The sequence below is a fragment of the Labrus bergylta genome, chromosome 1 (assembly GCF_963930695.1).
Source record: "Labrus bergylta chromosome 1, fLabBer1.1, whole genome shotgun sequence".
In the NCBI taxonomy this organism is placed as follows: Eukaryota; Metazoa; Chordata; class Actinopteri; order Labriformes; family Labridae; genus Labrus; species Labrus bergylta.
In genome coordinates this window covers 21560094-21572730 of record NC_089195.1, presented here as the reverse complement: position 1 = coordinate 21572730, position 12637 = coordinate 21560094, and the positions used below count along the sequence as shown (strand labels likewise).

The 12637-nt window shown below is 39.3% G+C and overlaps 1 protein-coding gene across 1 annotated transcript in view; it reads left to right on the top strand.

Moving 5' to 3' along the window:
- mtnr1aa (melatonin receptor 1A a) overlaps positions 1-9142 on the top strand; it is a 38950-nt gene extending 29808 nt beyond the window's left edge. Inside the window, exon 2 of the mRNA XM_020647172.3 lies at positions 7601-9142. Within this exon, the coding sequence (XP_020502828.1) occupies positions 7601-8469 (869 nt within the window). The 3' untranslated portion in view covers positions 8470-9142. The remainder of the gene's footprint in view (positions 1-7600) is intronic.
- The last annotated feature ends 3495 nt before the right edge of the window (positions 9143-12637 follow it).

The following is a 12637-nucleotide window of genomic DNA, read 5'->3' as shown; positions in this document are numbered from 1 at the left end:
GACAAAGTGACACAATAATCCTTTTTTTCCCCTCTTGTCTGTCATGTTGATAGCTGGGAGATATTTTGAGTGAATTTCCTCACGACACCTAGCTAAATGCCCCTTTGTCACGCAGACACAGACTCTCACAAAAAAAAAACAGATTGTGCACTCATTCATTAAGGACTGATCTTTATTCAAGACTGCTGATCACTGAATCATGTATGAGCTGTCAGCAGCTCAGTAACGTTGAAAGAAAAGTCACAAGAAGGTTTCTTAAGACAGAATAAAAAGGTAAATCATTGAGGGCTGTTTGTACCAACTGAATAAGAAAGACCAGCACAAAGTACCGGGTTGTGTTGGCAAGCTCAATGAATGCAGACCTCAGTGCACCCATTTTGAAGTCTGGTTTGCAGTTGATTAATTGAGAAACTGGAGGGTTACAGAAAACAACAGACAAAGTATCCGCTCTGCTCTTAGTTTATGGTCGTAGATAACTTAAGAAGGTGGCTTTCATTTTGTTTAAAGCCCTTTTTCGGTCCTACTTCCTAACGTTCAGACTCCAACAAGAAGATGCATCTAGTTACAAATTTCAACAAGGGATGTTCCGAGGGGATTCATTTAAAAGTTGATTAAAAGCTCATTTAAATTCAGACTAATTGAGTAATCTGAAGGTAAAAAAAAACACTGTGAACTGTCAAAATTGAGTAAAATAAATATAACACAGATGAGCATGGGATCACATCACAGCATCTGCAGGAAAACAATGTCAATGCTGCATTCCAGCCTAGACACCACAATTGACTAGCATTCGGGGCCTGAGTTAATACAAATATAAATAGTGAGTTTTACTGAATGGTAATTCTGGTGCCAACTAGCGATAGTGACCAACACTAATTTAAATGCAGGCATACTATTAAGTTACATTTTCAACTATTGCAATGCTGTTCTTTTCATCAGAGTATTTAGCTGTATTTACTTTTTTGGATCACAAATTTAAATCCTGGAATTGTATTGAGACATGATATGGATTTCAGACTGTTACAGAAAAAATAATTAATTTTCAGAACAAAATCAGTTTAAACATTATTGCCTTGTGTTTTCCCTTTTTTGCAAACTGTTCCATAAAAGTGTCTTGCGAACAGTACTCTGTATGGCAAGCGAAGTGCATTTAAAGGTCAGGAACATACCCATCGTCTCATAGCACATCTTTAACTTGTCTTCGCGCTGCCTCGAATTAAGAGCCAATTGATTATAACTGAATGTCAAAATGTGAGATAAGCATTTCATTATCCATGCAGTGTCATAATTACGATAATTAAAATATTCTGACATGTTGAAATGTATTCATAATCCTGGGATAGTTTCTCCACACATTAACATACATTAATATAAGATTCTGCAGCTCGTTATAAGTTCTTCCGTGCTTTTACTGCACATTTACACTCAGACATTAACAACCGTAACTTCCCTTGTCAAGATATTCTATTCGACTTGGCTTTTGACCTTGGGTAAAATGCACACAATGCATCGTTTGAGCAGAGTTTTAAGGTCACATATTGTACTCCTTTTCAAGAAGTTTTAAATAATTCATAGATCTCCCCAAAGTTGTGAAAAGTCGTTGTCTGGGAAGAGCGCAAAAAAAGGACTCCTCTCTGTTTTCGGAGGTGTCTGATGAGCAGAAACTGCGGTCATTGCCCATCGCGAAGTTAGCTCGAAGCTAACTGTCTGGATTACTCTCCGCTCCCCCTCGCTCTGCCCTGCTTCTACTCTCCGCTGCCCGGCTCGCTGCCGGGGTTTGCCTCTCAGCTCGCCGCTCATCCCACTGCCCTGTACCGCCAGCTCTCCTCCACCCTGCTGCCTTCTCTCCGATCAGGTTCCTTTCTCCACTCTTCCACCCTGCTTCCATAGCCGATAGACTACACCCTCACACACGCACACAGTGTAGTACTTTCACTATTCCCTCTCGTGCACTGATTGTTCTTTTGCTTATCATATCAGGTAATGTACATATCCACCCCTGCTGCAAATGTTGTGTCACCTGCTGGTCTGATAACTGATAACCTTTGTTTTGCTGATTTCTGTGGCTGAAAAAACCTGGCATTTTTGCACATCAATGCTAGGAGTTTAGTCCCTAAATTAGATCAACTGACAGTCTGGGTTCATGACTCCATGGTAACGGTAACATGCAGTTTTTTGTTTTCAATTGTGCCTTTTTTTTTTTTTGTAGTTTTAAGTTCACAGATTGTGTCAGATTTGTTTGTCATCACTGAGTCTTGGTTAAGAAAATCAATTTCCGACAGTGAAATCCACCTGCCAGGTTACAACCTGTTTCGGCAGGATAGATCATCTAAGGGAGGTGGGGTGGCTATCTTTACTAAAGAACACCTTCACTGCTCTGTCACCCTAGCTAAATCAATTCCCAAACAGTTTGAGCTATTAGTTTTTAACATCAAACTATCTTAACACAGATTGTGATATTTAAATTCTGTTTTAAAAAATGTTTTAAAAGAATATTTAAATGTAATACGGTTTTGCTTAACGTTTGATGGACTTAGGAAAACTCAGGATGTACTGAACCCAGTATAAGAAATGAAATAATTTAGGGTTTAGATCTAAGGTAGGATATGAGAAAACCTAGGTATCTGGGAAAAAATAGACTAAACATTTATTAGCCTTTCCTTAAAAAAAAAATAGAGAGAGACTAACTGTACAAAGAGAGCCACGGTCAGAGAGGTGATAAAGAATTCAAGGACCAATGATGGAACGATACAGCTAGCTGACACAGCACATTTTGAGTGACAACAGAGCAGTACTTGCCAGGCGTCATGGCAGAATACTGAAAGACGTCACTGCAGAAGACACAGCATGACTCTGAGAGCAAAACATTGGTGTGATACAATGCAAAATGTCACTCTTCAGCTGTAGTCCAAAAGCAATCTGGAGAAACAGACAGCTCACCACCAGCCTGACAATATCCCTGCTGTAAAGCATGAAGGTGGTAGACTCATGCTGCAGGGGCTCTTTTCTGTGTAGAGGGACAGCAGACTTATGAGGCTGGAGAAGGAAAAATAAAAAGCCCAGAGTGAAGACTTACAGTATAGGTGACAGTTTGCGTCCCCTCAGGAGGGATATTAAGCCAGTTCCATCAGAAGAGACTATGTGAACATATCCAAGTCTAGCTGATTAACACAGTTCAGTACTTGGCTGAAACTCAATTCAGGGCTAATGCCAAATTATGGGAAATAACCCTATAATTGGTCAGGCCTGTGGCTTGGCCACTGTTTATGTTTCAGGATTTTTTTGTCAGGATTGTGATATTAAAGTGAGATGGGCTGATTGGGTTAAAGAAAACACACACTGATTAGATGATGAGAAATAATAGATTGCCTGGTCTCATTCAAGTACAACTGGCATAGTTTGTGAATGCAGTAGAGCGCAGGCAAGAGGTGTAGCTTAAATTATGCTATGAAAGTAGTCAATCAACAAGTAAAAAGCAAAATATTCAGTCAAATAGACTCTCCTGACTGATTTTATGCTAAGCTCCCTATCAAATTGAAGCCCATCTGTATCACTGCAGTGGCTTCAGGAGAGTAAAGTGACGGTCCTGGCATGAACCAGTAAAAGCCAAGACTTAAATTACATTTGAAAATCAGCAAAATGACCTCACTAAAGCAGCTCACAGACTTTTCACTTGCAGCCTTATTGAACTCTATGCTGTGCTATGAAATATGGGACAAAATCCTAACTCAGATGTTCCAGGCAGATATAGCCTCAGAGGTGTCATTGCTGCCAAGATAGATTTTCAAACTATTGATTTGGAGGGTTTAAATTAATTTTGCTCAGTATGTCTAAAAAACATTTTCCTTTTTTTTGAGGGGGTGCTAGTAATAAAAGAAACAAACTCCACATTCCACTTTATGATTATGCTGCAACACCATGAAGTGTGAAAGAAACCTGGCAGGATACGATCTAAATGTACTGTGAATCTTCTGTCAACTTTCCTGTGTGTGTCAGAATTCCTTGCAAGCTACAGGAGAAGACATTTCTCAGATGGGCTTCTCTTGTACCTAAATCCTAATAGAAATTGGCTAAAAGTGTTGGATTGCAGAAATGGAAAAGGGACACAGCACTAGGCCATATCATTCCTCAAGCCAAATGAAAACTCAAAGTGATGCGTCAATCATAAGGCTGGTCACAGTGACAGAGACTGAGAGCGAGAAAGTCCAACAGCCAAAAGAGCCAGCAGCCTGTGGGCCTTTCATGACACAACCTTGTCAAGGTCAAGACTATTAACGCTGAGTGACTTGAGTTTAAAACGTTTTAACAAGGTTGTTACAGTAAAGAATAGCCAAGGGGGGGAAAGGGAGTCCCTTTAAGATGACTGCTGCAAGTTGTCTCATCATTGTCTTTGAACATGGAAGATGTGTTTCATTTTGCAGTATATAGAGCCTGACTGACTTCAGCCATGGCTGCACACATACACGTTCTTGTTCTTGTCACTAAGGAGGACCATTAACTGATTTTCATAAATTCTTTGGAGACCTTGTAAAATCTTAATTATATTTACTACATCCCTGACATGATTCTTCACCAGTAATTACATTTTAACCACAGAATATAGTAGTTTGTCCTGTGGGATCAGTGTCCACTAATGGTGTCCACAAGTCCACAGATGTCCCCACAATGTAACTTGTACAAGTGCAGACACATACACCAGTGTTTCCCACAGTATGACACGATACCTGGGGGGGGGGGGGGGGGGGATCAACATACTTTTTTTTTGTTGCAACAACTTCAATCTGCTCAATTTATCCATGCACGCGCCGAGACTTATCTTAACTTTACAACTAAGACTGATATCTATCCTGTGCTGTAATGACCTCTAGTTATGTGTATGGAGCAGTGTTTTTATTATGTTTTTGTAACTTTTGTGTTCCCAACACACACACACACACACACACACACACACACACACACACACACACACACACACGCACACACACACACTGAACTATTTCAGTACTTAATATACATTAGCAGCATGTGTGAAAAAGACCATCAAGTAGTCCTAGAAAAAAACTTTTCACTTTAAGGAGTATCTTACGCTCAAGGTCCTCACAAAGACAGATATACAAGAGTGTAGGCAAACACACTGAAAGAGAAAGAGAGTCACACATGCACACACGCACACGCACACACACACACACACACGCACATATCTAGAAGCAAAGCTCTCCAGCAGCCGTAGGGTCTTGACAGTAGCAGGTGCACCTAATTCCCTACAGAGGGCAGCTGAATGACAGATAAAAAAGGATAAAACTTAATTAATAGCCACATGTGATCCCTGGCAGTGGAATGGTTGGTATGTTCTTCATGAGATAACAGGCCACCGGGCTGATCAGTAGTGTGCTTCTTATGCTCAGGTGAGACTGACAGGTCTGCCTGCAGGTTGTGGGAGTGTGTCTGATCCTGACAGACCAAACGTCTGCGCAGAAATGAAATTGCTCCGCAGCGATTGTAGAGATATACGATGCGCTTAGTTCCCATCTGACAGCCAGTAAATGCCTCTTATCATTCGTGACAGGGTGTTGTCACATAAGCAAAGCTGGATGTGGACTTGTCAATAGGTGTAATATGGTGCTTACATTTACATGGGGCACATCTCACTATTATGTAAGTGACAGCTGTTAAAATGCTCTGTGGCTAGATGTTACAATCCTCCAACATCCTCATGACAGGCCACTCAACGGTGAATAATGCTGAAATGTAGAGGTCAGCCTAATTAAGGGAAGCACGGCAGTGCGTGTGGCTTTTCCCATGGTGCATAATAAAACATTTGCTCTTTTGTCTCTTTCAAGTGCACATCATGTATTTCACTTTTAAAGAGGCTGAGGATCACAGTTGCTGTCTGTTGCCTTTCTGACTGTAGCAGTATGTTCTCCAACAAGCCATGTCTAATGTTCCCCATCGCAGTGTGGGGACAAAGACTACACTCGCTTATGTAACAAAGTAGCAACAAAACAAATAGATGTCTCTAAAGGATTGTGCTGGTGTCTGAGCATGTTTTCTATTCCTGCACACTTGAATTAACGGCAACAAAAAAAAATCCGGTGTATCATAGATTTTAGGATTTTCAAAAGTGTTTTTCATCATCCATTTTTCCGAGTCACTCTTTTAAATGTAACTTCTTGTTGAATATTATATGAAAGTATTACAGGAGTCAGAAAATTGAAATTGAAATGAAATTGATTGTACAATGCGCCTACAAGGATACATTTCAAAGATCTTCTTTCTAAAAAATGTTCATCTTAAGTGTTGAATATAAAGACATTTCAAAATCACATCTGATCTTCATTTTATAATTGTCAAAGCAGATGTAAAATGGGCATGACTACAACCAAAAAAGTAACACTTTGCAGCAAGAAAAAACTCCCAGAAAGATTCAGATTCCTGTATGAGAAAATGTATTGTGACATATTGTTTAAGAACTGGAGATTGTGATTGTACAGTAAATGTTAACCACAGGGCTTCAATGTTTATTGTTCCTTGTAAACACCAACAACAGCTTTGCCCCTTGAAGGATTCTCATATTTTGGCTGTTGTTGTTCAGCTCAGACAGGACTGATGTAATTATTCAGATTTTAAATCTTAAGTATCACATGTACAATATTATCAGGACAGGCCTAGTAAGCCTTGGAGCTGATCAAGAGAACACGCCTCACATTACCAGATAGGCCAGACATCAGTATCAACTTGGGCTGGGTATTTCCCGTAACCCCACAATACGATACAGAGGCCACGATATGATACATGTCGTGATGTACATTGCTTTTGGATAATAACCATGTCCTACACAGAATTCACTACAACAGTTGAACTTTATTGTTGAGAATAACAGCAGAGGCACAGGGATCCTCAAACTTAAAACACTTCAATTCAGGTCCTAAGAGATCCTATAAATACATATATAGCAAGTATTTGAATCCCAGAGCTATGGCTATGTTGTTATAGTAAACTGCACCATATTTCAATTATCTTTTAAGACTGTCATCACAGCTTTGCAGCCATATTGATTCTGTAACATCTGCAGCGATACATGTATCTGCAAGGAGCACATGAAACTATATTGCCATATAGATTTTTTGAGCACAGCCCTAGTATCAACCAAGGTACAAAACCAGATTTGTTTGATTGTCCAAAGGGCTGAATCTATTACAAATCAGGTCAAAATTCCTGTGGGTTGAGCCCTTCCTACAGTAAATGACAAAGATGGCAGAGATCCTCAAAAACTAGTCATTTTAGAAACCAGCTGTCTTTTCAGATATCTTTTGCTGTTTTTGTTGTCCACTGTGTCCTTACTACGCCTACATGTGTCCTCTGTGCTTTTGAATGATTGTTTGCTAACAAATAATACAATACAATACAAAGGTGAAAAAAAAAAACTATAATAGCAATTTATCTGCACAGTCATTTCCAAAATGTTGCTGAATTATTTGCCTGGCATATTTACCAATGCTCATTGCCTTATTAATTGAGATGACCAATCTGCTTAGCTTCTGTTGTCAATTACTCATGTGTCCTCTCTTGTCTCTCCTGTGGGTGTGTGTTTTGTCTACAGGGAACATCTTTGTAGTGAGCCTGGCAGTGGCAGACCTTGTGGTGGCCATCTATCCATACCCCCTGGTCCTCACCTCCATCTTCCACAATGGCTGGAACCTGGGTTACGCTCACTGCCAAATCAGCGGCTTCCTCATGGGAATCAGCGTCATTGGTTCCATCTTTAACATCACTGGCATCGCCATCAACAGATACTGTTACATCTGCCACAGCCTCAAATATGATAAACTGTACAGTGACAAAAACTCTGTGTGCTATGTGATGCTAATCTGGGCACTGACTGTGGTGGCAATTGTGCCAAACCTGTTTGTGGGCTCACTTCAGTATGACCCACGAGTTTACTCCTGCACCTTTGAACAGTCTGCCAGTTCAGCCTACACAATTGCTGTGGTCTTCTTTCACTTTATTTTACCCATCATGATAGTCACTTACTGCTACCTGCGCATTTGGATACTAGTCATACAGGTGAGAAGGCGGGTCAAACCAGACAATCGTCCCAAGATAACGCCACACGACGTTAGAAACTTTGTCACCATGTTCGTGGTATTTGTGTTGTTCGCTGTTTGCTGGGCGCCACTCAACTTCATTGGCCTTGCTGTAGCGATCAAACCGGAGGTGGTGATCCCGCTCATCCCTGAGTGGCTATTTGTCGCCAGCTACTTCATGGCCTACTTCAACAGCTGCCTTAATGCCATTGTGTATGGTGTGCTGAACCAGAACTTCCGGCGTGAGTACAAGCGCATTGTAGTGTCGGTGTGCACAGCACGCATTTTCTTCCAGGACAGCTCCAACGATGCGGGAGAGAGAATCAAGAGTAAACCTTCACCCCTCATGACCAACAATAACCAGGTCAAAGTGGACTCGGTGTGAACCAAAACTCTGAGGATTACTGAGAGGACATGAATATACATGCGGTGACTGAGAGTTGAAAAAAATGCTGAGGAAAATACCAAATATAAATATAAATGCTTCTATCCACTGAGCTGTCCACGGACTGTCATATGGTGCTATCTGACCTCTGAACAATCACAGTAAAAGCAGAGGTGCATATTATCTTAGTCTTTTATGAAGCACTTCGGTTTGACTCTGCAGTACATGTAGTACAGTAAATATGATGTCTGTTTTGTTTTCATGTTTACAGTGATTATATAAATGTATCATGCATTATAAAAGTATTTATTTTGTATGAAATGTCAAGTAGATACATAGTAAGATATATCAGGTTCCAGTTAAATGAAGACACATTTTATCAGGCCTATAAAACGTTTCTGCAAAACTTGGTTGAAAATATATCCAGTAGTTTATGATGAAGTCAACCAGTTTCATTAACCTCATTTGTGACACTGTAAAACTAATTGAGTGCAAGCAATGTGGGTTGCTGCTATCTTATTACACCCTGCAATACATTGGGTGGAATATATATTTTACTCTCTCGCTCTCTCTCTCTCTCTTTCTCTGCCACCTTGTGAGCTCATTATACTGTATGCATGGATATCAGGAAATGTTCATATGCAAAATAAAAACCGATATTGATGGAAGATCAGCAATTTCCTGTGTCTAATGTACTCACAAATGCAAGTTTATTGTGATTCTGTAAATTCCCCCAACAACTCTTATTCATAACTTTGGCCTTTCTCATATATTTTGACCATCATTCCTATCTTCTATTATAAATATGTATTCCAGAAAGCAATATCTGAGATTCTGGTACACAGCCTAGGTAAACACAAGTTCAACTGGGAAAGAAATACCAGCTGTTAAATGATTGAAGCAAGATGTCAAGAGTAATTCCTCATCGCTTATCAAAAGCGAATGTACAGTAGCTCAACCACAGATTCAAGCAGTAAACATAGGATGGACAGCTTATATATTATTTATTATAAGTATATCTCGTTAATGTTGGTGTTACTTTATAACCCAAAAAAATCACTTGACTAATTGTTCTTCTTGTCCCTGTTTGCTAAAACCTAGTGAGGCGGGTGCAACTATGATTAAGATCCAAGGTGAACACAGTCCTAATTTAACTTCAAATAATGTAAATTATTTTCAAAAAATGAAGTCAAGGTTTTGAACAGATACCACCAATGTTGCCATGATGTTGAATACACCTAGCCTAAACTGACGCAGGTTTATAAAATGACCCTACAGAGGCCTTTTGTACCAAGTTAGGATAGGATAGTTTACTTTATTGATCCACAGAGGGGAAATTCGGGAGTTCAATTAAATTTCAAGTTTAATTATTCATAAAAGCCCAAAATTTCTGACTCTTAAAAGGACGTCTTTTCTTGCCACTGTAACTTTGCTAAATGTTGCTAAGTGCTGTGCTCATGATGGATTACTGTTAGGTGTCTGTAATATTAAATAACAAAGAATAAGGTCTTTACCCGTTTCTTGTAAAGTGAATAGTATAGAATTGGTGCTATACAAATATAGATAGATTGATTGATAGAAATGGGATAGGCAACATTTTAAGAATAGTACGAGGCAATGTCATTCGAAAGCAATACAATTTCCAAAAATGGCTAGAAGGTGTCACCAGATACTCTCCTAAGCAATTAAACATCATCAAACATTAGTTTAAAGAAGGTTTTGCACGATTACACTCATTAGTCTTAAGTAACGCTATTTTTTTTGCCAAGTGCAACACAAACACAGAATATGATAAGCTTTCTACCCTTCGTCAGCAAGGCTTTCTATCCTCTACATTGTCTGACTCAGATGAGTGGCACCTGAACACACCAGCTATCAGATTCTGTCTGCAAACAAATTCCAAGGTGAGCATACTTTGTGTTGGTAGGCACTGTTGTCCATAACGTGAAGGACTTTGCCTTGCATGGGAGGCAGGAACTGTATAGTCTGTACATCAGTGATTGCATGTCTGTTGGATAGCGTGAATGGGCAGCCAGTTAGTGGAGCACAGACAAAGGCATCATGCATGAAAGAGGAGAACGGCTCAGCTATGCATTTGAAATCCACTTGGCTTACATAACGGCCGCTGACCATCATCCTCAAAGCAAGAGCTGAAAGAGCCAGCTCCCAGCGGACACCCTGCCCCCTTCTCTATCTGTTTAATCCCAAGAGCTGTGTGTGGCAAGAAAGGACTGAATGGGTTGCGGATGAGCAAATGTAAAAATCCCAGGGATTTACACTGGCCTCAACAGAGTTACACTGTAATCTGGGCCCAAAGATTTTTATACAGGGGATGTACAACAAAATGGAAGAGAAAAGTCTAGGTGCTACATGAGAAACGGCACTGGTTTAGCCCCATCCTCCATTACTGATCCATAGCAAAGGAAGAAAATAGAATGCGTCCTTCAAGTGACAAGGCCAAAGATTAGAGCTCCAGAGCAATACATACTCTGAGAAGCAGTACACATTGAATCCAACAGTTTCTTAAATAAATGTCCACGATTTAAGAAAAAGAAAGAATATTATTAACATGTTTATACTGTACATATATTCATAAGGCTTGTCATGCCATGTCAGTTTGTCTTGGAGTGGTACTCTGTTGTACAACTGTTGAAAAGGTGTACTCCCCATTAAGGGAAAATGTGTTCCTTTATGCTCCTTGAGTCATTCTTGACATTTGTAACTGTGATGACATATTTTAGGTTTATAAACGAGCTATGTGTTTAAGTAACAACATCGCTTGCTTCCTTCAGCCATACACAACAATTCCAATACCAAAAAAACTGTTTGCTAAGGTCAACTGGGTAATTTCATTTTGCTGAGGAGGCCATGGTCGGTTGTGCAAAGCAGTTAGAAAACAAGTAAGTGAATATTTCTGAAAGCTTAACTTTAAACCTAACTAAACCTTGTTTCCTTAACATGTTATCTTTCATTATTCTTCATTAATCCTTTGAGATTTTTACCTTCAGCCAAAAAATAAAATAAAAAGAGTGTCCCAGGATGTGAAAAGCACCCTAACTTGGGGTATTATTCTGTAATTTCTACTCATTTTGGTTCTTATGTTATATAACAAAGGTTTTTGGATTCTTTTTCTCTATCTACAGAAATGCATTATCATTTTTTTTTGGTTCTGTTAATTCTGTTAAAGTTGCCATCAGCTTATGCGAGAAACATCTGATTCTTACAAACCAAATGATCTCATGTCTGGGACAAGATAAATGATTTTATTTAGCAGGTTTATCTTTCTGTTTTTGGCAGAAAAAAGCTTCCAGCTGCTGTTAGACATGAGGTTGACGTAATAAGAACCAAAACAGTAAAGTGAAAAAACAGTGAAAGAACTGAAAGAAATAACACAGGGCTGAAAGATGCAAAAAGCCTGAAGATCTAAGTTAAGCTTGAAGTCAGCAAGATTTCTGTGTGGGTTTGTCACTCCAAGTATCAAGCTTTGCTCACATAGTCACAGGTGAAAAAAGGGAAAAAAACGTATATCTTTAATTTTAGCATTAGAGCTATTCACAAAAATATGTATATTGACTAAATGATTTTCCATTACAGGTAGCTGTCAGCTTAGTGACTGTGACACTGCAATGGATATTACAAAGAAAAAGACCTGCTATCATCTCTCCTTGAAACTGCCAATGTGTGTTAGATATTTGTTTTGGTCGTCTCACTGAAAGATGACTAAAATTGCTGCGATGCTGGATAATGCAGCTCTGTCCTCTCATTTTTCTCTGAGACATAATCCAGCAGAGATTCGGTGCTGCCACCTGGGCCTCTGAAATTTTCACAGAGCTGTATTAAAACAAAAACACTGAACGCCATAGTCTGAGAAACACAGCAGAGAGAAGATCATTATGATATCACCACCAGTGGAGTTACATAAAAGGGTGCGTCAAAGGATTCGTGTTGAAAAGAGATGGAGACCATCAGGACACAAGAAATAATGTAACAACAGCTCTGCAATACACGGTATCACTCAACATAATAAAAAAAATGCACTTTCAAAAATAAGCACCTATCTTTCCTTTTGTTCCTAATATACAAGTTATTTAAAAATATTCAGGGGTATGACAATACGATATTTAACACAAGTGTATCTTCCTTGGAAAATGTAAAAAAAAAAACGTTT